This window comes from Cupressus sempervirens, chromosome 3 (assembly GCF_028749045.1).
Source record: "Cupressus sempervirens isolate cs-2001-9-10 chromosome 3, ASM2874904v1, whole genome shotgun sequence".
NCBI lineage: Eukaryota > Viridiplantae > Streptophyta > Pinopsida > Cupressales > Cupressaceae > Cupressus > Cupressus sempervirens.
The window spans coordinates 617,088,475-617,115,586 of record NC_143120.1 but is presented as its reverse complement, the minus strand read 5'-3'; the positions used below and the strand labels follow the sequence as shown (position 1 = coordinate 617,115,586).

The 27,112-nt window shown below is 36.1% G+C and overlaps 1 protein-coding gene across 1 annotated transcript in view; it reads right to left on the bottom strand.

Moving 5' to 3' along the window:
* Positions 1 to 1,164: 1,164 nt before the first annotated feature.
* LOC149568183 (DEAD-box ATP-dependent RNA helicase 38-like) overlaps positions 1,165 to 27,112 on the bottom strand; it is a 62,358-nt gene continuing 36,410 nt past the window's right edge. Inside the window, exons 3-9 of the mRNA XM_089821182.1 lie at positions 26,333 to 26,626; positions 26,005 to 26,226; positions 23,046 to 23,111; positions 2,031 to 2,432; positions 1,801 to 1,912; positions 1,583 to 1,668; positions 1,165 to 1,409 (exon numbers count right to left, since the gene is read on the bottom strand). Coding sequence (XP_089677308.1) covers positions 1,350 to 1,409; positions 1,583 to 1,668; positions 1,801 to 1,912; positions 2,031 to 2,432; positions 23,046 to 23,111; positions 26,005 to 26,226; positions 26,333 to 26,626 — 1,242 coding nt within the window. The 3' untranslated portion in view covers positions 1,165 to 1,349. The remainder of the gene's footprint in view (positions 1,410 to 1,582; positions 1,669 to 1,800; positions 1,913 to 2,030; positions 2,433 to 23,045; positions 23,112 to 26,004; positions 26,227 to 26,332; positions 26,627 to 27,112) is intronic.

The following is a 27,112-nucleotide window of genomic DNA, read 5'->3' as shown; positions in this document are numbered from 1 at the left end:
ATCATTATCCCATGTGATCATTATCAGATGATATATCATATGTAATAGAACTTTGTATTCCTATCGGTATCATGCACCACCTTATTCCTTCACTTTGTATGCTCTATATTCACCATCTTATTCCTTGACTTCGTTTGCTTTCCATATATAAGGTATGTTGATAAAGATTTCAAACCTTGTATCAATTGTTCTGGCTAGTCATATCTTTCTTTACAAAGATATGTCATAGAGTATAATCATAGCTGTAATAAATACATTATTTCATCTTTATATCATTCTCAGTCCTCTGTTTTATGTGTCTTTGTACTATAGAATCATACCTTTTGTCAATCATATCTATTGTGCTTTTGACATCAATGATAAAACTTCCAACAATCTTATTGTACCTTTGACATCAATGACAATTATTCCATCACTAACATCTATTAGAACAGCAATGTGACAAAAATGTTGACATACATTTATATCGGCTGACCTACATTTATAAAGGTAAAGGGCCTCTCACAATAATGTTCCATAGATTTATGATTAATACAGTATTCCATGAGTATTTAGAGGCTACATACCTCAATACATTTTCTATCTTCAATCACATAGAAATGGATCACCTGCATACCATTGACATGCCTTACGATATTTGAGCTTTTTCTGCAGTGTAGTGACTCTTATCCATAACTTTTGCAATGTGTTATTCCCTTGAAAAACTGATTCAACACATAAGAACCTCCTTGCGCCCTGATAAGGGATAAAAGGATTCTTGAAGCCTTTTACTGATTCAATATTTTTTCGCAACATGGGTAAAACTGGAACAAACAGTTGCTGGTTTCATGCCCAAAATGAAGGCTTCTTGCTTGCAAACTGAAAGGAAGATCCTAAACTTGTTTTTACATGGATAGAACTTTCAAAAGAAACAAAAATAAATCATTTTTCCCTCTTCCTTTTGTCATGCATTGAACATATGCAAAAATTAAAAATTTACTCTTTTCCCTTTTTTCTTTCCTCAAAGCTTTTATCAAGCCTTTGTCTGTCTTAGAAAACATGATTTGAAGAAAAAACAGTTCTAACATCTCTTGCAACAGAGATTAGACCAATGTGGCAAAAATGTCAACAGGTACAATTGCATAAATCAATGCCCAACATGATGGAATAGCATGCGAAGGGATATATCATACAAGAAAACCAGAATTGTTTAATCATTCAGTAATTACAGATCAGTACATTGCAAATTGACTAGAATATAATTGTATTTGAAACTATCAATTCAGACTTGAATACATGCCAAAATTGTTCTTAGAAGCTGGAAAATAATATACTTTTAATTCTGCTATTGCTATAGAAAAAATTGTTTTTTATGCAAGCCCTGCATCTTTCAACACAGTTTCAAAAGCTTCCTCATCATCCCAAGGCACCTGCACAGTAATAATAGCAACATAATAAATGCATAGCAGGAAACATCCAACCAGTTTGTGATCAATACATCAATAACGGATGACTCCCCAATGTATTATAGAAGAACTTAAAACCAGGGACTGAATTCAACCTGCCCCTAAAGGAGAAGGAACAACAATGTTACTAAAATTACCTCAGGCACCTCTCGCTGGAAATGCCTCTCAATCTTTCTCATTGTTTGCTCGTCTCTTGCATCAGTGAGGAAATTAAAAGCAGCTCCTGCAAAAGAGAAATAGTACATTTGTGGGAATATGATAAGACTGAAAACATTTATATTCAATCTCTAAGAATGCATCCATTAATGTGGAAAGTACTTGGTGTGAGGAGGGTCAGAGAGAGAGAGAGACCCACCCTTGCGACCAAAACGCCCACTCCGTCCAATGCGGTGCAAGTACACTTCATAATCAGGGTCATGTGGTGGAGTATGTTTGGTAGGGAGATCAAAATTGACAACCAATGTTACCTGTCATAACATGTGCATCATTAAAATAGTGATTACTTTACTACCTGTGTTAATTCAAAAAATGCATCTATCTGAGAAGATTGCAAAATGGAGGTACAAACAAGAACAACAGAAAAACCTGTGCTTGATCAAAACCCCGTGCTAGCACATCAGTTGCAATAAGGATCTTTGTCAGTCCCATTCTGAATTCCTTGATTACAAGATCCCTGTCCTCCATCTTAAGACCTCCTTGGATAGAAGTACACTTGTAACCCTCTGCTTCTAATTGACTATGCAACATGCTTGCACTTTCTCTTGTGCGAACAAAAATTATTGACTGCCCAAGCTTTTCGGCAAGCGGAAAAATTTTATCCTTCAATACTTGAACTTTGGCAAGTTTATCCGGGCATTTCACACAATACTGTTTAATGACATCTAAAGACAACTCTTCTTTCTTGACGAACACCTGATTTGGATTTGAAATCACTCTTGTTGCAAATTGCTTCACATTTTCATCAAAAGTTGCTGAAAAAAGAAGGATCTGCGCCACAATGAAAAGTGTAGGTTAGCATTGAGAAATTGCTATAATTATTATGGTAAATCGATGTTGTTGTAGCTGTATTAAACAGAGGAGAAGAAAGCTCCTTATATAGATTTACAAAGATGATGTTCTAAAAGAAACAATCGTGAACTAAAGATGAGAATAGAAACTACATAATAAACTAAAGACTAACTAAGGTGACCATTAAAGAAACATTATAATATTCTGATAAAAATCAACATTCAACCCTGTATACTAAACTTTATACTCTGTTGATGCAGCTACTTTACTCATCATTACGGGAACAACGTTTCTCTCATTTTAGAGACGTCCCTAGGTTATAAATGCATAAGTTGCCAAATACATCTCAGGGGTTATTAAATAATAAAGGAAAAAGAAAAGACCAACAATCCCCATTATAATAAAATACTGTTACATTAATAAATTACACAGTGATTTTTATTTTGCACAACTTAAGTTGGCCTAGAGGTCGAGATCTTGTGCTCTTGGAAGAGAGGTCACAAATTCAAATCTCTCTCCTGCCTTCCCTCCCTCCCTCCAGACAAGGCTCCAGGACCAAACAGTTTTACAGCTTTATTCTTCCAAATAATGCTGTGATATAGTTGGCTTTGATCTTTTTTCCACCCTTGAAGAGTCGAGGAGAAGTAGCAATGTTCTTAAGAAATTTAATGTCACAAAGATAACACTTCTTCCAAAGGTGAGAGATCCTAAAACTTTTGCAGATTTCAGACCAATCTCTCTATGCAATACTATATGCAAAATATTGACAAAAGCCATTTACATTGCAACATTTTATCCCAAAGATTATATCTATAAAACAAGGAGATTTTGTCCCAGGAAGAGAAACAGCTGAGGAAGCTATAGTTGCAGACGAGGTTCTTCATTCAGTTCACACACGACTCACTTACCTTCCTTTGTCATCAAACTTGACATGATCAAGGCCCCTGACATGAATTGTGATTTCCTGTTTAAGGTCTTTGCACAAATTTGGATTCTCTAAAAAATGGTGTAAACTGATTCTCTCCTGTATCTCTGTGGAAGATTTCTCAATCATTATTATTAGGACACCATCAGGCTTTTTCACAGCCACTCAACAGGTGAGAGAAGTAGACCCACTGTACCCTTTCCTCTTCATTGTTACAGCGGAGACATTTAATAGATCTATTGATCAGAAAAATGAATTGGGCCTTTAGCAAGGCATTACTACACCTAATACCAATATCTCTGTCACTCACACATTATTTGCAGATGATTTCCTAATTTATGGGAAAGCCAACATTGCTAAATTTAAACAAATTAAAAACATGCTAGATGATTATGCAGTTGCATCAGGTCAGAAAATTAAAGCACAGAAATCAAAGCTTTATGTATTCAATGTCAAAGCAGCTGTGAAAAGAAAGATCATTAACACATTGGGTTTTCAGCTGGATGTGTTACCTTGCACTTATCTAGGTATCCCCATTTTTATGGGTGCAAATAAGGGATCCTACTGGAGCAAAGTTATAGTCATTAAAATCAAGAATTTCAAACTGGAAAGCCATTTTTATCTTTCTCAGGTCATATGCTTCTTAGTAAATCAGTGCTACCTGTCATTCCTAATTATTATATTATTGTACTGAAAGCAACTAAATTAGTGATCATTCAAATTGAGAAGACCGTAAGAAATTTCTTGTGGGAAGGGTATCTCTCTACTTACAAGAAAATTCCATTAGTTTTCTTTAGATAATATGGCTACATCTCCAAGAGAAATCTGGTTTTTGGTGGCAAATTAGTTTGGCGCATGTAATCAAAATAAGAATTTAGAAGGTGCCAATTCATGCACTCAAAATACTTGGATACATAAACCCAACAAGAATATTCACCATTTCAAACCCAATGACGGGTTCAGCAATGTGGAATTTCATGTTGTCCTCCAGACATATTGTTATGTCATACCTAACATGGCAGGTGAATGATGGAAATGACATCCACTGGGATGACTCATGGAATGGTCGTCCCCCACTTAAGGATATAACAGATCTTCAGACTGCTATCCCAATCTTGGCCCGCAAGTGGGGCACCCAACTAATACACTACATCAAAGCAGGTGAAGTGGGAATCAGGTAAACTCATATGGAAAGATTTCACAGTCAACATATGAATGAGGACCAAAAGTTGTTACACCAACTCCCAGCACAAAGATCAGTCTTGCTTTCAAGAAATCCTGACAAAATCATTTGGGCCCCATTAAAAGATGGTCAATAATCAGTAAAACAAGGTTACTTGGCTCCTCAACACAGAAAATCAGTGTCAAGCACAACGAACCTATTCCTTTTGTTGAAACAATATGATTTTGCCAAAGGCGGGGAGTTTTAAATGTTTGGCTCTTAGATATAGGATCCTAACAAGTGACAGATTAGCAAAACTTCAAATTGCAGCCTGCTTCAAGTGTGTCCTATGTGAGGAGTAATTTAAAAATGTTGACCATCTTTTCATCCAATGCATCCTCTCACAACAATATTGGAAATTTATGCTCCTAAAGATGGGGTTTTCCACACCATTGTCAAATACATTATGGGACTTATTTCAATCCTGGCCAATACAATTCAGAAGTTCTCTCTTTGCATGCATCTGGCATATGATACCAACCATGGTAGTCTGGTCTATTTGGTGGGAAAGGAACAAAAGAATCTTCCACAATGTCTCTTCCCCAACCCAACAAGTACAGGAGGTAATTGACAAATCAATCTCAGAGGCAGTGAACGTATATGTTCAGATTCATCAGCATTTAGGACCAGCTATTTTCACTAATTGGGGCAATGACATTATGAAGAATTGGAACAGCATTGTCTTACACTTCAAAGGCAGTATATTAGGCCCAAATAAATATAGATAGAAGTCAAGTGGTTGCCTCCACTTCATGATTGCTCTTCTTCCTAGAACAAACAGTATTGTGGAATCATTGGCTTTGTTACATGGCTCGTTGCTTGTCAAAAGCTGAGATTTGATAAGGTACATACTGAAGGTGATTCAAAGCTGATTGTTCATGCTTGTAAAGTTAGGAATTGTCATAATTAGCACATTAAATACATGCTGTACAGGGTGTAGGATCTTCTTGACTCCTTGGAAACATATAATATTTCACATACATTCAGAAAGGGCAATCAGATTGCCAATGCACTTGCAAACTTAGGCTGCCAAAAACACAAACTTGAGTTTGGGGATGGTTACAATGATATTGTCAACTTCCCAGAACTTTTATAAATAAGCTCGATAAAATGAAGGCATAAATAGTGGCAAAATAAAAATTTAGAGGAAATAACTATTTTGCAATGATACAATCATTGTGATATATGGTACTACCTTCAACACAAATTTTATCCAATCTGATGCCGTTACTCAAAATTAAGGACATTGTGGTCATTGCATTCATTTATTTTACATGCCTTAAAGAAATTGGCACATATGAATCTGGATGATCACCTATCTCAAGCATGATACAGAATCGACTTTTACATTAACTATTAATCTTCTGTTTTGCAGGCATTTTCTTTCATTGGTGGTTTGCCTGTGAAAGACAAAGGGTGTACCATAGTACTCAGCAAATACCAATGCACATGATATGATGACGCATGCCTTCCTACCCATGCATGTAAGGTGTTAATATAAAAAAATTCAAGGAAGAATTTGTGGTTTGTCGCCTCAAAGAGCTTTCAATTCAGTAATGCAGCACTTCTCACTTTCAAGCGAAGAAGGGGGAATTAGTTGTTTTCAGCTTTGTCAACATTGCAGACAAAGGCACAGGGAGTACATTTCCAGAAATTACAGTGTGTGGATACCTGTCAATGACTGAGAAATGCCATTCAATGACCACATCACCGATGATCTCCTGCAAGAAGTCTTTACACCCATTGTATTCAATACTGAAAGAATGTGAAACAGATTACTGGTGACGAAATCCTTTTTCTTCAGGATTTACGAGCAATATTCCCCTCACAACCTGTTTCTATTTTCTTCTCAGATGCCAGGGATTTGGTTCATTCATTGTCAATGCTCCAGATAATTGCAAATAGGATTGTAAAACAGAATTTCTTGCAAGATAATAAGCTTTTACATGCTTTGCAACATTATGATTTATGGAAAGGCCAAGCACACATAGGGGGTTTGTTCCCACACCATTTCCTACTTAACGATTATATATATATGTCTAAATTTATGATAATATTAAGCACTACTTGGAAATGCGAAGCCCTCAATATGCCAATCATGCAATTGCAAAGCATCACAAAGTGTTGGCGGACGACCTTGTTGAGAAGATTCACCTGAAAGTTAAGGCCCTACTTGTCATTTTAGGCCATAACCATGTCAATCTTATCCTACCTCACAATTCCTCGCCTCACCACAACCAACCAAAATTTCAAGACCTTAATGATCCACCTCTTCATGTTGCGGCTACAAACTTTGTGGGGGACAATCTCAGTTCACCTCACAGGCAAGAGACAGCCGAAAATGAAGAAGAAGACAGGAATTCGTGAAGCAGTCAACCATCAACAGATTAGTGTTCTCGCAGACCAGAACATTGGCATCTCTCAGCATGAAGATGAAGCTAGTGACAATGTGGATATAATAGAAGAATAGTACTGGATATAATAGAAGAATACTTGCCACTGCAATCTTTTTTGATCTCTCAAGTTGTGATTTAAAGAGAGATGCTAATGTAAGTAGCACACTTGAGCATTACCACTGCATTAGTTCCCTTATAGACTTACGATATTTTTTGGGATATTGATTTAGGGCCTTATTGACATGTTGTGATAACCTTGGGATAATTGTCTTAGGACTACATTGTAGCACTCTTTGTAACGATAAAATGAGAGACCATTATCATATGTGTGTGCATAAGCCCATATGAGACCATGTGAGGTATAGTTGAGATATGAGAACACGTAGGTCAACCTATCTTTGTATTGTTAAGGTGTCTCAATCTGAAAGAAAACGACCTCCAAATCCAAAATCATCTCTCTACAATAAATAAACAAGTACTAGTTTCCCTACAAAAAGAAATAAAGAGTGCGTATTAAGTAATTAATTAACTGCTAGATTGAAAGTGAAGTTATCGCAAAGGTGTGATGTCTTGACCTAAATGTTGTGGTGGTGCGGATCGTGTATCCAGGGCTGGGACCCACCCAGCCATGCCTTCATGAGGGGGATGGCCTGCACTAACACTATAGTGGGATGGAAACCACTCTTAATTCTGATGGGCACCATACACCATCAGTTCAGCCTTTTGGCATAGTGATTGTGCTGCTTGGTATCAAAGTCCATGTCTTGAGGTTGAGCCCAATGGAGCATGGTGGGTTGGGATGTCTCAGCCTAAAGCTTGTGATGTAGGACCATCTTGGGTTCGGAGCAATCTTGCATCAACCAAAAATATTCTGTGTTCAGTTTTATAGTATGTCCATTGTTTCAGCGATCCTTGTTTTGATCGAGTTGGCACTTTCAATGTTCGGAGTATGATCTAGACCTAGTCTAGTTCTTATTCCTAGGTTTGCAGCTCATTTGGTTCTTTGTTGATCAAGTCATGGTTTGCCTTCTTTCGGGTAGCATATTCTTGCCAGTTTCATGACCATGGGTGGATTTTGATCTTGCAATGAAAATCTACTATTGTGGATTTTTGGCAGCACATTAGGCTATGTTGTTACATCATGTGAGGACATAAATTGAGAACCAAAAACCTTCAAACATGCTGTGTCATTTGTTCCTTATGATTTGGGACTGGAAATATTTGTTGTAATACGTTTCATGCTCTTGAAAATGTTTTGGATCTTGAGGCTGAACTGCGCGTCACAATGCCTATACATTGTGATGTAATATAAGTCCTGAGGAAGTGAATTATCATTAGAAAGATATTACTCATTAGAATTAGATTTAAGGTCTCTAACCGAAGATTGTAAGAAAACAACTTGTACGAATCTAGAAATTGTCGAACCTATGTACAACTGATTTTCTATTAATGAATGTTGATCCTGCTTGGCTCTCTCTGAATACTTGTGATTTCCATTATGTTTACTCTTGTTGCACAATTGGACTGATCTCTTTGAGGAGTCTTCGATTGGGGACTACGTCAAGTGGTATCAGAGCGAAGCTTGTGTTCCTTTTGAACTTGTGTTGCGGAGCCCTAATTGAGTTTGATTGTAGGGTGGTAGAGTTGAGATCTGACCTACAATTGCAGAGGGTCGCAAGGATGGTTCGTGGAAGAAGAGATGTGGATCCAATAGTAAAGGATATGGTGAGACAAATTTCAGCTAGACTTGAAGTAGTAGAGACTTCCCAAAGAAGATGAAGGCCTATCGATGATGTGTCATGAGAATCACTAAGGAAAATATTACAGGAGATGTTGAATCTAACCTAAATAAGGGGATGAAAGATTTCTAAGAGGCTTGGCTAGAGTTAATGCAAGACCACATTTCAATTACCGGATTATGATGGTAAACCAAATTTTGATGAATAGCTTGATTGGATTAGTGAGATGGAAAAGTATTTCATATATGAAAGTACAAATGCAAATAAGAAGGTGAAAATTACTAGCACAAAATTGAAAGGGCGTGCATCATTATGATGGGAACATTTGCTAACCGATAGACAAAGGAGAGGAAAAGCAAAGATCGAGTCTTAGGATAAGATGGTGAACAGTTTGAAAGGAAAGTTTTTTGTTTGGTAATTATTGGGTTAGTTTGTTGAGGAAAAATGCAACACTTGAAGAAAAAGGAATCTTCTATGGAGTATAATGAAGAATTCTATAGGTTGGATATTGCATCCAGAATTTATGGATGATGAAGTGGAAAGGATTGCAAGATATCTTAATGACTTGAGGACATCTATTCAAAATGAGATTAGTTTGTTTGATATGGAAAGTATCAAGTTTAATATTTTTCCCTAAAGGCTATGGACAATTTGAACAAAAGACAAGAACATAGATAAAGAGGAAGAGGTGGCAGATTTCAAAGAGGTGGAACATTTAAGATCTCATTCAGATCCAACTGAAGGCAAATCAAAATGGTAAGAAGAGAACTCATACTGAGGAAGAGGAGGTTACCCTAGAGGTTATGGTTATAAAAGAGAATATAGGAGTTTGTTCGAAGGCATTTGTTTTTAATGTGGAGAGGAAGGATATAGAGCATTTGAGTGTACACAAGGAAGTACAAGGAAGTTCAAGACAAAAGACTAGTAGTAGTAGCATAATGTTTTTGTAGAGAAAGAGTCACCAGAATCCTTGAATCAACCAAAAGATGGAGAAAACGTGATGATTAGAGGAGCATTGTGTAATGAGGTACCTAATCAAGAACTAGTACCGAGGAAAATTTTGTTTAAAACCAGATGTGATGTTGTAGGAAAATATCACATGGTCATCATTGAAAGTGGGAGTTTAGATAAGTTGCAGTTATCATGGATGAAGCATCTAAAGCCATATCAGATTGCATGGATAGGGGATGATCATAAGATACTAGTAAGTGAGCAATGTGTTGTGAAATTTATGATTGGATCTTATCATGAAGAAGTTCTTTGTGATATTATGTTGCTGGATTGTTGTCATATTTTGTTGAGTAGACCTTGGCAATATGATAGACAAGCTATACATGATGGTAGATTGAATAGATATACTATAGTAGCATGTGGGATGAAGCAAGTATTGTTACCTTTGATTAGAGACCCTAAGAATTAAAATTGCACCACAGTGAGGATTTGTTTGGTTTTAAGGTAGCAACTTCTTTGATGGTATAAAGAAAGTATGGGTTATGCATTGATTCAAAATAAACCTGATTTGGGGAAGACATAATGACATCCTGAGGAAATAACAGGGTTACTAATAGAATTTGAAGATGTTATCTTTGATAATGTCTCGAATGGATTACTTCCTATTAGAAATTTGACTCACTGTATTGGCCTACTTCGAGGAGCAAGTTTACCAACAAAAGCACCACACCAAACTGGATCACACCAGCAAAGAATGAAAATTTGAATAAACAAGGGCAAGAATTGTTAAGTAAAGGTCTAATCAGAGAAAGTTTGAGTCCTTGTGCAATACCTATGGTATTGGTGCCTAAGAAAAATGGAGAATGGCAAAAGTGTATTGATTCCAGAGCTATCGACAAGATCACAGTGAAGTATAGATTTCCTTTGCCTAGGAAGGATAACATGATGAATTGTTTGAGTGGAGCAAAGCATTTTACAAAGATTGATTTGAAGAGCAATTATCATCCGATCGAAATTAGAAAAGGTGATGAATGGAAGACTGCATTTAAGAATCTAAGATTAATGAAGGTTTGTATGAATGATTGGTTATGCCTTTTGATTTAACTAACACCCATATAGTACTTTCATGAGTTTGATGAATGAACTATTGAAGAAGTTATTGGGTAATTTTATGACTGTATACCTAGATGATATTTTGATTTTCAATAAGAGTAACGAAGAATATTTTTTGCATCTGAGACAAGTTTACCAAGATTGAAAGAAGAAAAATTGTTGATCAATATCAAGAAATGTTAGTTTATGAGGAAAGAGATATTGTATCTAGGAATTGTGATTCCAGCTGAAGGTTTGTAGATAGATCCTGAGAAGGTTAAAGTAATTTTGGAATGGCATACATCAGATAATGTTGGCAAAGTTAGATGATTGCATGACTTGGCTAGTTTTTACCGAAAGTTTATCACCAAATTCAGCTCAATTTGTAACCCTACGATAGAGACAATAAGAGGTGATTCGAAGAATTTTAGACGGATGCATGGAGCTGATTGGAGTTTTGAGTTATCGAAGCAGAAAGTAGTTGAACAACTAGTTTTGGTCTTACTGGATTTCAATAAAGTATTTCAAGTGGATTGTGATGCAAGTGGAAATTCAAATGGAGTTGTGTTAAGTCAATAAGGTAGAGTACTTGTCGAGCACTTCGGTCTTGACAAGACAATAAGTTTGATAAGTGAAAGATATTATTAGCCACAGATTCATAAGGATGTCGAGAAATTTATTCAAAGTTGCAAAATTTGTCAAGTTAATAAAGGTAGTAGTCAAAATATGGGATTGTATACACCATTTCTTGTACCTAGTAGGTCTTGGGAAGATTTTCGCATGGAGTTCTTTTTGGGACTACCAAAGACGCAAAGAGGTAATGATTCTATATTTGTGAAGGTGTAGAGATTCTCTAAAATGTCACATTTCATTCCTTGTAAGAAGACATCTGATGCAATACATGTAGTGGATTTTCTTGAAAAAAATCCTACGATTGCACGGATTGCCCAGGAGTATAATTTCAGACACGGATAGCAAGTTTGTTGGTTATTTTTGGAGGACTCTTTGGAGGAAGTTGGATATTGATTTAAAGTTTAATTTTATTTTTCATCCACGAATTGATGGGCAAACAGATGTGGTGAACAGGACCAGTTTTGGCCTTACTGGATAAGTGAAAGATATTATTGGCCATAGATTGGTAAGGATGTCAGGAAATTTGTTTAGAGTTGCAAAATTTGTCAAGTTGCTAAAGGTAGCAGTCAAAATGTGGGATTGTATACACCATTTCCCGTACCTAGGGCCTTGGGAAGATATTCGCATGGAATTTTCTTTGGGATTATCGAAGACACAAAGAGGTAATGATTCTATATTTGTGGAGGTGTATAGATTCTCTAAAGTGTCACATTTCATTGCTTCTAAGAAGACATCTAATCAATACATGTAGTAGACTTTCTTTAAGAAAATCATAAGATTGCATGGATTACCAAGGAGTATAGTTTCGGACAGGAAAATCAAGTTTGATGGTTATTTTTGGAGGACACTTTGGAAGAACCTGGATACTGATTTAAAGTTCAGTTCTATTTTTCATCCACAAACTGATGGACAAATGGATGTAGTGCACAGGAATTTGGGTTAATTTGTTGAGGAATTTGATTAGAGACAAGTGTGGTAATTGGGATTTAGTTTTGGCACAAGCTGAGTTTGCATACAACAATTTGATGATTAGAAGCACAGGGAGAACACCATTTGAAGTAGCTATTGGTATGAGTCTTAAGGGAGTTTCGGAGTTAAGTGATCTTAAGCTAGAGAATAAAAGGAGTGATGAAGCAAAGGAATTTGTCAATTATATAAAGACATTGCATAAGGAGGTCAAGCATCATTTGGAGAGCATGAATCAAAAATATAAGGAGAAGGCTGATAGGACAAGGAGACATTATGATTTCTTAGTAGGAGATAAAGTTATGGTTCATTAAGAAAGGAAAATTTCCAATCAGAACTTATAACAAATTGAAGATGAGGAAGTACCTTGTAGGATTCTAACAAGATTTGATTACTGTTAAGAATAGAGGATCATTGATAGATAAACAATTACAAATGCCTGTAGATAAATTCTAAATCAAACTGTGCAGAATATAATAACTTATCTAAACTGTGACTTGCAATAACCTTTGATTAGCCTTCCTTCTTCAGTAATGGCAGAGACTCCTGATCGTGTATAACAAAATGAGAATGATAACAATAAACAATAAACAATGGTGATATTATTCCGCAAGTACTCAGTATGCCTTTGATCGATACTTTTCCCAGTGGCAGAGGCAAGTATATATATATGAGTGAAGAGACATGACTCCGAAGAGTCATGTCTCTAGGGACATGCCTCTTCGGAGGCATATTTAGTTAATGTAACTGCCCAACAAATTATATAAGTCACGCCCGATAATAATCAAAGGGTCAAACAAAGCTTAATACCAAGCAAGACAAAACATGGGTATGAAACCCGACACAAGTAATGAGGCGCTGATAATATGCAGCCCGATCAATATAAATTGATCCACAGTAATCTTACCTTGCTGTCAACAATTTGTATGTATGACAGAGGTATATGCATACATATATGTATGCATATGTAAGTATGAATATATATACGTATACACATATCTCTGTGATACATATTAGACAAGGGTAAATTTGATGCTTATCTCGCTGTAATGTAAAGCAGATATCAGTACCAAAATGCAGATTTTTATATCTCTGTGATGCAAAGTAAACAGTGGTAGCATTCATGTTTGCTTCTTCTAACGCTAAACATCAACACTCCTTCTTTAGCTAGGGAGAAGCAAAACATCAATTAAATCAGAGTCATCATATAAGCAACATCATATGAACAGTAAATGGTCTCTACTTGCACTTAAGCAATGTCTAGAGATGGCACACGTAGTCTCTACTTGCACTTAAGCAATATCTAGAGACAGCTCATATAATCTCTACTTGCACTTAAGCAATGTCTAGAGAAGCCCGAAAATAATCTCTACTTGCACTTAAGCAATGTCTAGAGATAGCTTATATAATCTCTCCTTGCACTTAAGCGATGTCTAGAGAAGCCCAAAATAATCTCTACTTGCACTTAAGCAATGTCTAGAGAAGCCCAAAATAATCTTATTATTTACAAGATCGTCACCTTATAAATAATTAATTTACACTTGCATATGGTCATGAAAGATCGTCACCTTTCATTACATATCAAATACTATTAAGTAACCAATGGAAACAAAATCTCAAATGAAACAACTCTTTTATTTCAAAATTTTCCATTACAAATAATCATACCAAGTTTTTCTCTGAAGTATTTCAATTTCACTTTAGCAAGAGGTTTGGTAAGGATATCATTAGTACATATATATTCCAATTGAATGACTCCTCGATTAACCATATCTCTGATGTAATGAAATGGAATTTCAATGTGTTTAGAGCGATTGTGAAACACGGGATTAGAAGAAAGCTTGATACAACTTTGATTATCACAATAAATTACGATGGGCTTCAAAGGTCTTTTGAAGAGATCTAAAAGCAACTTTCGTAGCCATACTGCTTCTCTAGCACCCAAGGAAGACGCAATGTACTCGGCTTCGGTAGAACTTAAAGCTACTGAAGTTTGTTTCCGACTAGTCCAGTAAATCATACTAGATCCAAGACTGAAACAATATCCTGAAGTGCTCTTTCTCTCAATAGAACTCCCAGCCCAATCAGAATCTGAGTATCCAATTAGTTCAAGATTGACTTTGCCGTATTTGATTCCCATTCCAATAGTTCCCTTCAGATACCTCAAGATGTATTTAGCTGCATGCAAATGAATCTTCTTAGGTGCACACATAAACTGACTCAAGGTATGAGTTGCATAGCATATGTCAAGACGAGTATTAACCGAATACATCAGTGATCCAATAATTGGTCTGTAGTAAGTAGGATCCACATCCTTAGATTCATCCTTTAATTTGTGTAGATTTATTTCCATAGGTGTAGCAGCCGGTTTACATTCCATCATTCCAAACTTGGTTAATATATCAATTGTATATTTTCCTTGATTTAGTATAATGCAGTTGTCCAACTGCCAAATTTTTAATCCTAAGAAATAGTGAAGTAACCCTAGGTCCTTCATTTCAAATTCAGCTGAGAGATCTTGCTTACATTTCTCTATAAGATGTTCATCACCTGTGATTAGCAAATCATCAACATATAATACAAAGATAACCATATCATTACCTTCAGATTTGAAGTATAGATTAGGATCGGCTTCATTTTTGGCATATCCCAATTTCAGTAGGTGATTATCTATTCTTTCATACCAAGCTCTGGGAGCCTGTTTAAGACCATAAAGTGCTTTCTTCAATTTACAAACATGTGTCTTGCAATCAAAGGTATTGAACCCTCTAGTTGTTCAACATAAACTTCTTCTTCAATCTTACCATTGAGAAATGTTGTTTTGACATTCATTTGATGTACTTTCCATCCTTTAGATGCAACAATAGCTAGGAGTGTTCTGACTGAAGTATACCTGGCGACAGGGGCAAAAGTCTCATCATAATCAATACCTTCCTTTTGTGAGAAACCTCGAGCTACAAATCTTGCCTTGTATTTTTCGATTCTGCCATCTACAACATGTTTAATCTTGAACAACCATTTAGAAGAAACAACTAATTTGTTTTTGGGTCTTGGTACAATGTCCCATACATCATTTTTCAAGATAGAGTTATATTCCTCAATCATAGCTTCCTTCCAAGATTGATGTGAAAGTGCTTCTCTAACATTGGTGGGTTCAGATTTTATGAGTTCAGATAGCAGTGCAACATAATAAGATTGATTCCTAGTTCTTTTACTTTCCTAAATTACATCATCTGGTTCAACTTGATTTTCAGCTAACATTTTCTTAGCCCAAAGGGGTCTCTTCTTATTGGTATGGTTGTTTTCTGATTCTGTATGATTTGACATGGAAGAGATGTTAGAATTATCCTCCCTCTCAATTTTTGTAGCTTGATCTTCTTCTAAAATGGATTCATCACTATTATTAAAAATTTTGAAGGCAGTGTTTTCTTCAAATATAACATCTCTGCTAATCTCAATTGTTCTTTGTCCAGGAATGTAGATCCTATACCCTTTTGAAGTTTCACTATAGCCAATGAATATTCCCTTTTTCTCAGAAGGCTCCAATTTGGTTCTCTTTTCTTTTGGTATGTGAATAGAGACCGGACATCCGAAAATTCTTAGGTGACTTAAGTCAAGTTTAACACCAGTAAATACTTCTTCTGGAGTAGTGTTTTCTAATATAGAGTGAGGGCAACGATTTTGAATGTAAACAGCAATATTGGATGCTTCAACCGAAAATGAGTAATGAAGATTTTGATCATGTAACATAGCCCTAGCTGATTCAACAATAGATCTATTTTTTCTTTCAGCTATTCCATTCTGTTGAGGATTATAAGGTACAAAACACTCCCTCTTAATCCCAATAGAAATACATAAGTTTTTAAAGATATCAGATGTGAACTCTCCCGCATTGTCAGACCTTAGAGTTTTGATCTTTTGTCCTAATTGATTTTCAACTAAGGCTTTAAATTCTTTAAATTTGGATAAGACCTCAAATGACTCCTTTTGTTTTAGAAAATAAATCCATGTTCTCCTAGAGTAATCATCAATGAAAATTACATAGAAATGACATCCATTAAGGGAGGGGACTGACATAGGACCACAAAGATCTATTTGAATCAATTCAAGAATGTTTTTAGATTTATGATCACTTTTGGGAAAGGAATGTTTAGTATTTTTTCCTAAAGCACACCCCTTACAAATGCTAGAATGATCTGATTTTAGATTTGGTAGACCTTTCACAATTTTACCTATAGATGATAAGGCTCGAAAGTTAAGGTGACCTAGTCTTCTATGCCAAATTTTAGTGGAATTTGACTTATCATTACTAAGGGTTAAGTTTAACTTAGGATTTTGATTATTACAAAGCTTATAAAGACTTCCATCCCTAACTCCAATGGAGATGGCTTTCTTAATAGATGAGTTCTTAGTCCAAGATAGAACTCTATCTCCTTGAAATGCAATTCTGTACCCTTAATCAGCAAGTCTGAAGATGGAGACAAGATTTCTTTTAATCCCTGGCACATATAGGACATTCTTGAGTTGAAGAGTGATTTCAGAATTTAGTTGAATAGAACAAGTACCAATTCCTTTAATAGGGTGAGAGGAATTATCTCCAATAGTTACTTCTTCTGATTCATGATTTGAGAGGGTTTCAAACTTATCCTTGAATCTGGTGATATGACAAGAAGCTCCACTATCTATAATCCAGGTGTTGTGATTAGTGCTTAACTCACTTGAGAGAGCTGCTATAAATGCATAATTTTCCTTATCTATTTTCTCATTATTTTCTTCTTTAACTTCTGCTAAAGCTGCTTGAATTTTCTGTTTTTCAGGGCATACATAGTAGGAATGACCAAGCTTATCACATTTAAAACATCTTACTTTGGACCAATCACGTTGTTTGTGAGATTTGTGATTTTTGTTGTTGTCCCTTCTGTTATGTTTGAACTTTCTTTTCTTATTTAATTTAGAGTACAATGCTTGGATGTCACCATCTTGATTTGGAATTAGACCTCTGGAGGCTAACCTAGACTCCTCTTGAGTACATTCATTCTTTAGTTGATCAAATTTTGGAAGTTCAGGACGTGAGCTTAAACCTTGTATGAAGGTTTCCCATGATAGAGGAAGACCTCTAAGAGCAATCATGCTTAGTTCCTTATCATCCAATTGACTTTGCATGGTAGCAAGTTGATCCTTTAACTCAGTAATTCTAGGGAAGTAAGAGGTAATGGATTCTCCATTTTTCATTTTTATGTAAAGTAGATTTTGTTTTAGAGTTAGCAATCTACTTGTATTATTAATTTCAAATGTATTTTGAATAGTGGAGAACATATCAAATGCAGTTTTAAGATTGGCTATGGAAGGAAGTATATGATCTTTTACTGAATCTATGATTATTTTCATTGCCTTATTATTATGCCTTTTCCATGTTGCTTTCTCAGATTCATTTTCAGACATGGGTAAATTTGTTTCAATGTGATTTTCTAATTCCATCTCTCTTAGAATTATTAATAGCCTGGTTTTTCAAGATGAAAAATTAGATGCTCCATCTAGTCTATCTTCAATTCTTAAGTGATTCACCATTTTAATGCTTAACAAAAACTTTTCTTTCTTTTAACTCTCTCTCAGATTTAGAATTAATATTATGTAATAGTTTTCTTATCAGTACTGCTCTGATACCATGTTAAGAATAGAGGATCGCTGATAGATAAACAATTACAAATGCTTGTAGATAAATTATAAATCAAACTATGCAGAATATAATAACTTATCTAAACTGTGACTTGCAGTAACCTTTGATTAGCCTTCCTTCTTCAGTAATGGCAGAGACTCCTGATCGCTGTATAACAGAATGAGAATGATAACAATAAACAATAAACAATGGTGATATTATTCCGCAGGTACTCAGTATGCCTTTGATCGATACTTTTCCCAGCGGTAGAGGCAAGTATATATATATGAGTGAAGAGACATGACTCCGAAGAGTCATGTCTCTACGTGGCCCAAAAGCCACGTAGGGACATGCCTCTTCGGAGGCATGTTTAGTTAATGTAACTGCCCAGCAAATTATATAAGTCGTGCCCGATAATAATCACAGGGTCAAACAAAGCTTAATACCAAGCAAGACAAAACACAGGTATGAAACCCGACACAAGTAATGAGGTGCTGATAATATGCAGCCCGATCAATATAAATTGATCCACAGTAATCTTACCTTGCTGTCAACAATTCATATGTATGACAGAGGTATATGCATACACATATGTATGCATATGTAAGTATGAATATATATATGTATGCACATATCTCTGTGATACATATCAGACAGGTAAATTTGATGCTTATCTCTCTGTAATGTAAAGCAGATATCAGTACCAGAATGCAGATGTTTATATCTCTGTGATGCAAAGTAAACAGTGGTAGCATTCATGTTTGCTTCTTCTGATGCTAAACATCAACAATTACAAGAATGCTTATGAAGTGGAATTACCTAAGGATGTGGATATTTCACTTATTTTCAATATTTCAAATTTGTATGAGTATCATGAGGTTATAGGAAGTTCAGATGATAAAGCAGATATCAAGCAATAGCATCCTAAGAAGCAATTGGACAATATAGAAAAGATATTGAGGAGCAGAGTTGGAAGGAGTACAGGAGATAAGGGATGCAAGGAGTGTCTAACCAAATGGAAGGACAAACTAGTGGAGGATACTTCATAGATTTCTCAGGCTGAGTTGGATCTTCTGGATACTTCTCAAACATCAAAGTGAGAGACTCACTTTCTTATCAAACCAAGGTGTCTGATGCAAGAGCATCTCGGGTTTAGAGAAAACTTGCATCAACCAAATTAATTTCGTATTAAGTTTTCCAATTTTGTCAGTTTTCCAATTTGTTGATCATTTCAGTAATCCTTGTTTTGATAGAGTCAGCACTTGCGATGTTTGAAATATGATCTAGACCTAGTCTAGTTCTTATTCCTAGGTTCGTAGCTCATTTGGTTTTTTGTTGCTTGAGTTACAATTCACCTTTTGTTGCTCAAGTGATGATTTACCTTCAGGCAGCCTTGCAGCTTTGCGATCATAGCCTGCAACCTTAGCTACCTTTGGTGCAGGCGTCGGACCAGCTAATCACCTCTTTCTTCACTCCTGGGTCCCCGACCCGAGGGAAGAAGTGGCCCCTTTACTACTCCTTGGATCACACCAGATCCGTGAGACCTCGAAGGGGGTAGACTCACCCCACTTCCAAGGGCTCCTTGAGGCCCAGGACTCTTTCTCACCCGAGGCTGTACCCTTCTGTTCTTGACTACTTTTCACCTGTGAGTAGTTGTTGTGCCTGCCTTTGGTTCCTTTGGTTCTTTCTCTCTTGTCTTCTTATCTTGTTCTTTCCACAAACACCGTTTGGTGCTCCCACTATTGGTGGTTGTCTTTTTGTGCACTTTTCAGTCTCTCAAGTAGCATTTTCTTGTCAATTTCATGACCATGGGTGGATTTGGATCTTGCCGGAAATCTACGATCATGGATCTTTGGGTGGCATATTTCGCTATGTTCTTGGATCATATGAGGACTTAAATCTGGAACTGCAAGCCTCAAACATGTGTCATTTGTTCCTTATGATTTGGGACCAGACCTATTTGTTGTAATATGTTTCCTATTCTTGGGGAATGTTTTGGATCTTGAGGTTGACCTGCATGTTGTGACGCCTACATATTGTGATGTAATTTATCTATTGAAGAAGTGGATGATCATTAGAAAGATATTAGTCATTAGAATTAGATCTAAGGTATCTGACTGAAGATTGTAAGCATGCAGGCATGTATGAGTCTGGCATTGCCGAAACTATGTACATCTGATTTTCTGTTAATGAATGCTGATCTCGCTTGGTTCTCTTTGAATACTTGTTTCCGTTATGTCTACTCTTGCTGGACGATTGGACTGATCTCTTTGAGGTCTCTCCGGCAGGAACTGTGTCAGCTTGTGTGGGTTGTAAGGGCCCCTTGTAGCATAATTCTGAAATCCAGAATTAAACTCAATTATTATGCATCAATTTGGGTATTGTTATTCAGATACATAGCAAATCGTGGAAATGATGGCTTTGGTTTGTTTAATGTGTTTACAGGAAATATAGGAATGCTTTTTGGTTCAAATACAATAGAATGGCAATAGAACATATAATAGCACAAATCAAATACTCCAGAAAAGAAGTTCCAACCTCTTATAACAAACTTAAAATTTGATATTGCAGCATTACAATATGTCTAGCTCTCTCCATGTGTGTTAAATAACAATTAAAACCTTGCAGATTTTGCCAATTCAAAGGATTAACACCAGCAAGAAATATGTAGGAATGACATGATGGTGAAGAAAGATCCAGCCTATATAGTCCAGCCTGCTCAAGTAACCAACTAGCCAATGAAATCATTTATGCTTAAGCATTGAATGGGCATGTGGTAGTGAAGAGTAAAACATAGTCCAGCCTGCTACAGTAACCAGCTAGCAGATGAAATCATTTATACTTAAGCATTGAATGGCCACTATCATAAATACCATGGTAGTGTAGAAAAATTCTCCACAACGCATGACCCCTTCAAAGTCTTTTCCCAGAACTCACACAATGAATATGCAACATTAAAGAAGAGACTTCACTGGGTCAGTACTCGGCACCCCATGCATCTCTGAGGAAGCCATCCACACTCAGCAATGCCCATCCACAATAGGAAGGCATATAAGTGCACCTCCATAATATCTCTTGGTATTGACTCAGAATACAAAACAAACCACAGGTATCACAAGGCATTAACATACCGATTCGACCAGCGGCTGAAAGATACGCCAAATTTCCCATTGTGATATGCACTTATCTCACGCTATCAAAAGTCTTAGATTTTTTGGCAACAAAAAAGTTGCAAAAATAAATTAAAAATGCCGCATTTCCCAAAGAAATAGAAAACAATAGTTAGTATATTAAGTTGTCCCAAGGATATTCATAGGAATTCATTACATTCCATATAATTATAGACCCAACTAGGCAACCAAGAAGCATCTTATTATGAACTAAGCCAGGCAACCAAGCTGTTCACATCTGTCAGAAGACCAATACAATTTATCATCTGCAAATTTGTCTCCAACAGGAGACTTGAAAATATTTTCCCAGCTATGAATTCTGTCACAAACCCACCTCAAGACTCAAGTTGGATTTCCATCCATTTGACCAAATCACCAAGGGCCTTCACCCCGACAATTCCTGAGACGAGCTTCCTTTCAAATTTCTAACTGCCCATAAAGTGATTTTATTTGACATTCAATTTAACTCAAAAATCACTTTGGATTAAAAAATTATTAATAAAATATTATTTGCCAAATTTAACTTTAAACAACATGATAAAATAATTAATTAAAGATTTAGTTTTCTCGTGCTTGTCAAAAAACTGGTACGTTATACAAGGACAATACATGGTCACTCAATAATTTAAATGCTGATCGGTTTACACAAACTGAAACTCAAAGAACATTAAACAAAATTTTCAATAAGTCTGATAATCATAGTTAGATTTCCTTGCCTGCATCTCACATGTGACCGTTTCCCTTAATTTGTAGTAAGTGGGATCATTTATTACTCCAATGGCCTAGTTTCAAGGCTGGCAAGCATACTCTATAATAAAAGCAGCATAACGCTAAGAAGGCAGCACAGGCAAGCCCGTGATGGATAGCACACAGACAGCTTAAGGCAAACATCAGGCTGACAGCTTAAGGCAAAAACCAGCTCAACAAAAAGGGAAAACCTGACAGGTGGCCCAAGGAAAAAACCAGCAAGGAAGTCCAAGTTCAATGTCAACCGGGCAGTCTGAATCGGATGCCAAGCAGGCAAAGGACGATTCTAACTACATTGGATAGATGGAAGCTCATGCAGACCTAAGGCAAAAACCAGACAAACAAGCCTACGGGAAATGCTAGAAAATCTATTCCAGGCTAGCCCAAGAAGGATGGACAATAGAAAAATTTGAATAAAAGGTTTTAAGGAAGAAAAAGGGAAAACCTGACAGGTGGCCCAAGGAAAAAACCAGCAAGGAAGTCCAAGTTCAATGTCAACCGGGCAGTCTGAATCGGATGCCAAGCAGGCAAAGGACGATTCTAACTACATTGGATAGATGGAAGCTCATGCAGACCTAAGGCAAAAACCAGACAAACAAGCCTACGGGAAATGCTAGAAAATCCATTCCAGGCTAGCCCAAGAAGGATGGACAATAGAAAAATTTGAATAAAAGGTTTTAAGGAAGAAAAACAACAGCAGGTGCAAGAATCAAGAAAACCTACAGAAGACTTCAAGCCTGCATCACACAAAAAATACTTTTCCTTAGAAGAATATTTCTTGTGTGAACAGATAAAAAATAAAATATATTATACTATTGACAAGAACTCCCTTACCTTTCTTTTAAAAAAATGACAATATCAGCATTTTCTTGCAGTCTTCATATCATATATTTCAAGATCTATATATGGAAAATGGGTTTAATGCAAATCAAGTATTATAAATACAATTTATTCATACAAAATAGGAAACCATAAAATTGAATTCACTTACAGGTCCCTCCTGATGGCATCAGAGAGAACCAGGGTGCCTACTCACAATTTTACCAGCAGAACAAGTTTAGTGCTTGTCCAGAAGGAGATGGAAATTTTCCATACCTGAAGATCACCTCGATTTTTCTGGATGTCCTTTATAATTCTCATTGAGTCATCTCTAAATCCATCCTGATTTACAAATGTAAGAAATATCAGTCACTTAAGTTACATGCCCGAGAAACACAAACACATCTCCGAATCTAAAGAAAGAGAGTTTTCATAAGGAACAATTAAAAATGTACACAAATTGGGCAATCAAAATTCAACTTTGTATAGCATACATTAATGTGAGACTAATTAAAATACAGGCTCTGCCAAGAATGCATAAGAATCTTCTTGAAGATGCAAGCTATGTTCACAAAAACTTACAAAATCAATCTCCTCTATATGTCAGTACCCTTGCAAAATTTTAATAATCTTGTCATCTTAGTGAATTACAATGACAGCTTTTTACTTTACCCCTGGACATCACAACTAATTTACTGAAAAGTAGTATGAAAAACATAATTTCTACCATCTATTGGCATTATCTGCTTATGCCACAATATATTTTTTTTGACCGGTGCTTATGCCACAATATTATTTTATTGGACAAAAGCATATTTATCAGATCAAAAGTTATAAAGCTTGTTGTATCAGATTCCCTGGAGTTTTTTCATCATTACATGTACCTGGCACGTTCTGACCATGCAGGGACTGAGGAAAAACATCGCCTCCCAATTTCCTGCTTAATCCGAAATGGAGTAAATGGCATCATTCAAACACTACTTAAGGAAAAATGTCAAACAAGAGACCCTTAATGACAGGTGTTGTCCACAATGAGGCTAAAAGAAGGTTGATGTTTTTTACTAAATTATGAATTACTCAATGTTTGTACATGATAATCTTATTCATTTGTGTATTAGCATTCTCCTTGTCATCTGTGTCTTGCTATTATTTTTTAAAAGATTTGTTGCAAACATGTTTACTTCATCACCCCTGTTGAAGATGTTATTAAATATGTTAATACAACCCATTCTAGTTTGGAGAGATACGTGAGACATTTTTAACAATGTGCTTGGACAAATGAAATAAGCAATATGTGATAGACATCTTAATTTGGGATTATACCAGCACCATGCCAAGTCCACTGTGATGCAGCAATAAAACGCCATGAACACCCAGTTTTAGATCAAAATAAGCTTTTGTCCTGTTAGTAACCAAAGTTCACACCTCACAACTTGTAAGTAATAACTATGAAATTCAAACTTCTTAAACTGATCACCAATCAACAGTATAACAATGCATAACAACAAGAAAGCCAACACCATAACACAAAGATTTTTGTTCTCTAGGAAAACCCTGTTAAGGGAAAAACCCCAGTGGGGGTGATACAAGATCATTTACTGATATATAAATATCCATGTTAAAGGATCTGACTCTGTATAACATGATTGCAAGATGGACTTTGGGTTTGTGGCCTTAGAGGATGGTAGAAGACTTGGTCATGCATATATCTTTGGATTTGTTGCTCATTTGGTTCATGCTGGATTGATTGCTAGTGTTTGGCATGTGTAATATCATTTTGGTAGCTGACGGGATGATGTAGCATGTTAATTAATGTGGCAAGCATTATTTATGGATCTTGGCATGTGTATCATGAATTGTAATTGTTGTATATTTGCTTAAGGAGGTGTGTATGCCTTAGAATGGATTTATTCATTTATTTGCGCATTGGGAAGGAGAAGGTCCTAACAGGCCAACCTAATTGCTTGCTCATAACTTGTATAAAGGAAAGTAATTTCCTCATTTGTAATGTATGGGAATGGAATGATTGTTATATGTACAAGCCTTGATCCTAAATATTGGAGCAAAGATGAAGGATTGTCAAATGCTTTGAGAAGAAGTATGAGTGGAATCTATTATCATTACTAGTGAACTTCAATGGAACTGTAAAGGCAATTGAGTTGTCGATCAGTCAGTTCAACAAAGGTGGATTTAACCTTTACCATGTCAGACAATGAGCCTCTTGAATGTTGGTTTAAGTTTTAATCTTCTCCTTTGGGCAATGTGCTCGGGCAGTGAGTCCTTTGTTCTCATCAACTCATAGCAGGGTTGTGAACCTTTTAATAGGGGTAACAAGGACAGATGTACTAAATGCATTGTATTGACTCCTAACAGGGTCAAATCCTCTAACAAGGATATTTATTTATTAGTGCATGATCTTGTGGGTATCGTCCCCACCAGGGCTTTTCCCTTAACAAGGTTTTCCTTGAGAACAAAAATCTTTGTATGGTGTTGGCTTTCTTGTTGTTGTGCATTGGTCTATTGTCGATTGGTGATAAGTATAAGAAGTCTGAATTTCATAGTTATTACTCAACTAATTCACACCCCCAACCCCCCCCACCCCCCCCCCCCCCCGGTTGTGAGATGTCAACTTTGGTTACTAACAATTGGTCCTAGTCTTTAGAGCTTGGTCGCATGTTCAAATCCACGCAGGCTGCAGCGAAGCTGGGAGGGGAATTGTTGGCGGTGGGCTAGCATCCTTTGTGGGATTCGCGACATGGCTTACCGCCTATTGTGTCTTCTTTAAGTTTAGTAGTTGTATTGGGTATTAACAGGTCGATCTTTTGGTATAACAGAAACCCTAGCAGTTAACATGTCCATCCAAATTTTGTGAGGTACAAGGAACCATTATCTAGAAATCTAAATAAAAAATAAACCCCTTTTACAACTTACATCTGTAAGCCTAAAGCAACATTTTAAACATATAGTGTATATATATGCTAACTTATACAACATTCTCATTGATGCATCATGTTATCTATACCTCAATGAAACAAGTAAGAAAGTGTATATCTACAATAACATAGTGTTTCTGTTTACATCATCTCTAACAACTGTAATAGGAAAAAGGAGTGACCAACTGCATTTTCTTGTATATCAATTTACTGAGCTTCATCAAACACCACCTCCTTGAATCATATAAAATAAAAATAGCTTCAAGGAGAACAAGACAATTATCTGTCAAAAACATTGTTACCTGAGCCAGCATATGATCTGCTTCATCAAAGACAAGTATACTGATGTATCTCATGCTCAAAACTTTTGCTGTCATCCACTTTTTAAGTGTACCAGGTGTACCAATTATAACATGCTCAGTAAAAGGTTCACGCCTTTTGACGTAACTCGCAGCATCAGTAGGCACAGCACATGCTGAAGTTATAGATGTATGCTTGCCCATTTTTAAGAGAACTTCTTCATTCTGTATAAAAATTGTTTGAAATGAGGATTGTATGACAAAAAAAGCCAATCACAGGATGACACATCAAATTACTGTGAAACAAAATCTAGACAGAAACAATAACAACCTGCATTGCCAACTCTCTTGTTGGGCATACACAAAGTGCCTGTGGTGCATTGATCTTTGGATCAACTCTGCTCAACATACCCAGAACAAAACAAGTAGTCTTTCCAGACCCATTGTGAGCCTGAGCAATTAAATTTTGATGAGGTGATCTAATAATCATTGGAAGAGTTATTGCTTGGATTTTGCTAGGCTTCTCAAATCCCATCTCTGAATAGAGACCCCTGAGTAGTTCAGATGAAAGGTCCAAGTCCTCAAATGTTTTTGCTGAAGTATAAGGAGTGTCCCCAGCAGTAACCTGCATTAACATTTCATCTAGCAAAAGTCATTTATACGTTCAGATAAAAGTTGTCAAGATGCATGCACTGGAAAGCTCTCAATGATCATCTTCTGAATGAATAGAAGATAGCCTCTGCTATTTTGTTAAAGGCAGCTTAATAGTTCATAATATGTATTACTATTTAATATTTATCAGTAATATGAAGGCTTCATACGTAACCCATCAGATATGGAAGTCTTACCATCTAGTCTTTCACATGTTCTTCATTGTTTTGATAAAGGTTTGGAATGGCATCAAAAATTTAAAAATCTGAATTTTCAAAGCAAGCTTGAACCTTGGCTATGATGTAATCACTTGTACATACAGAAGGCAAAATAACATCTTCGCAGTGACTTGTCATGTCTGACAGTCTGAGCAAATAACAATTTGAGTGATAAAAAACCTTAATTTCAAATTGATTATAGTTTATATTTTCTCCTAATCATGGAGTAGCCAATTAAAATA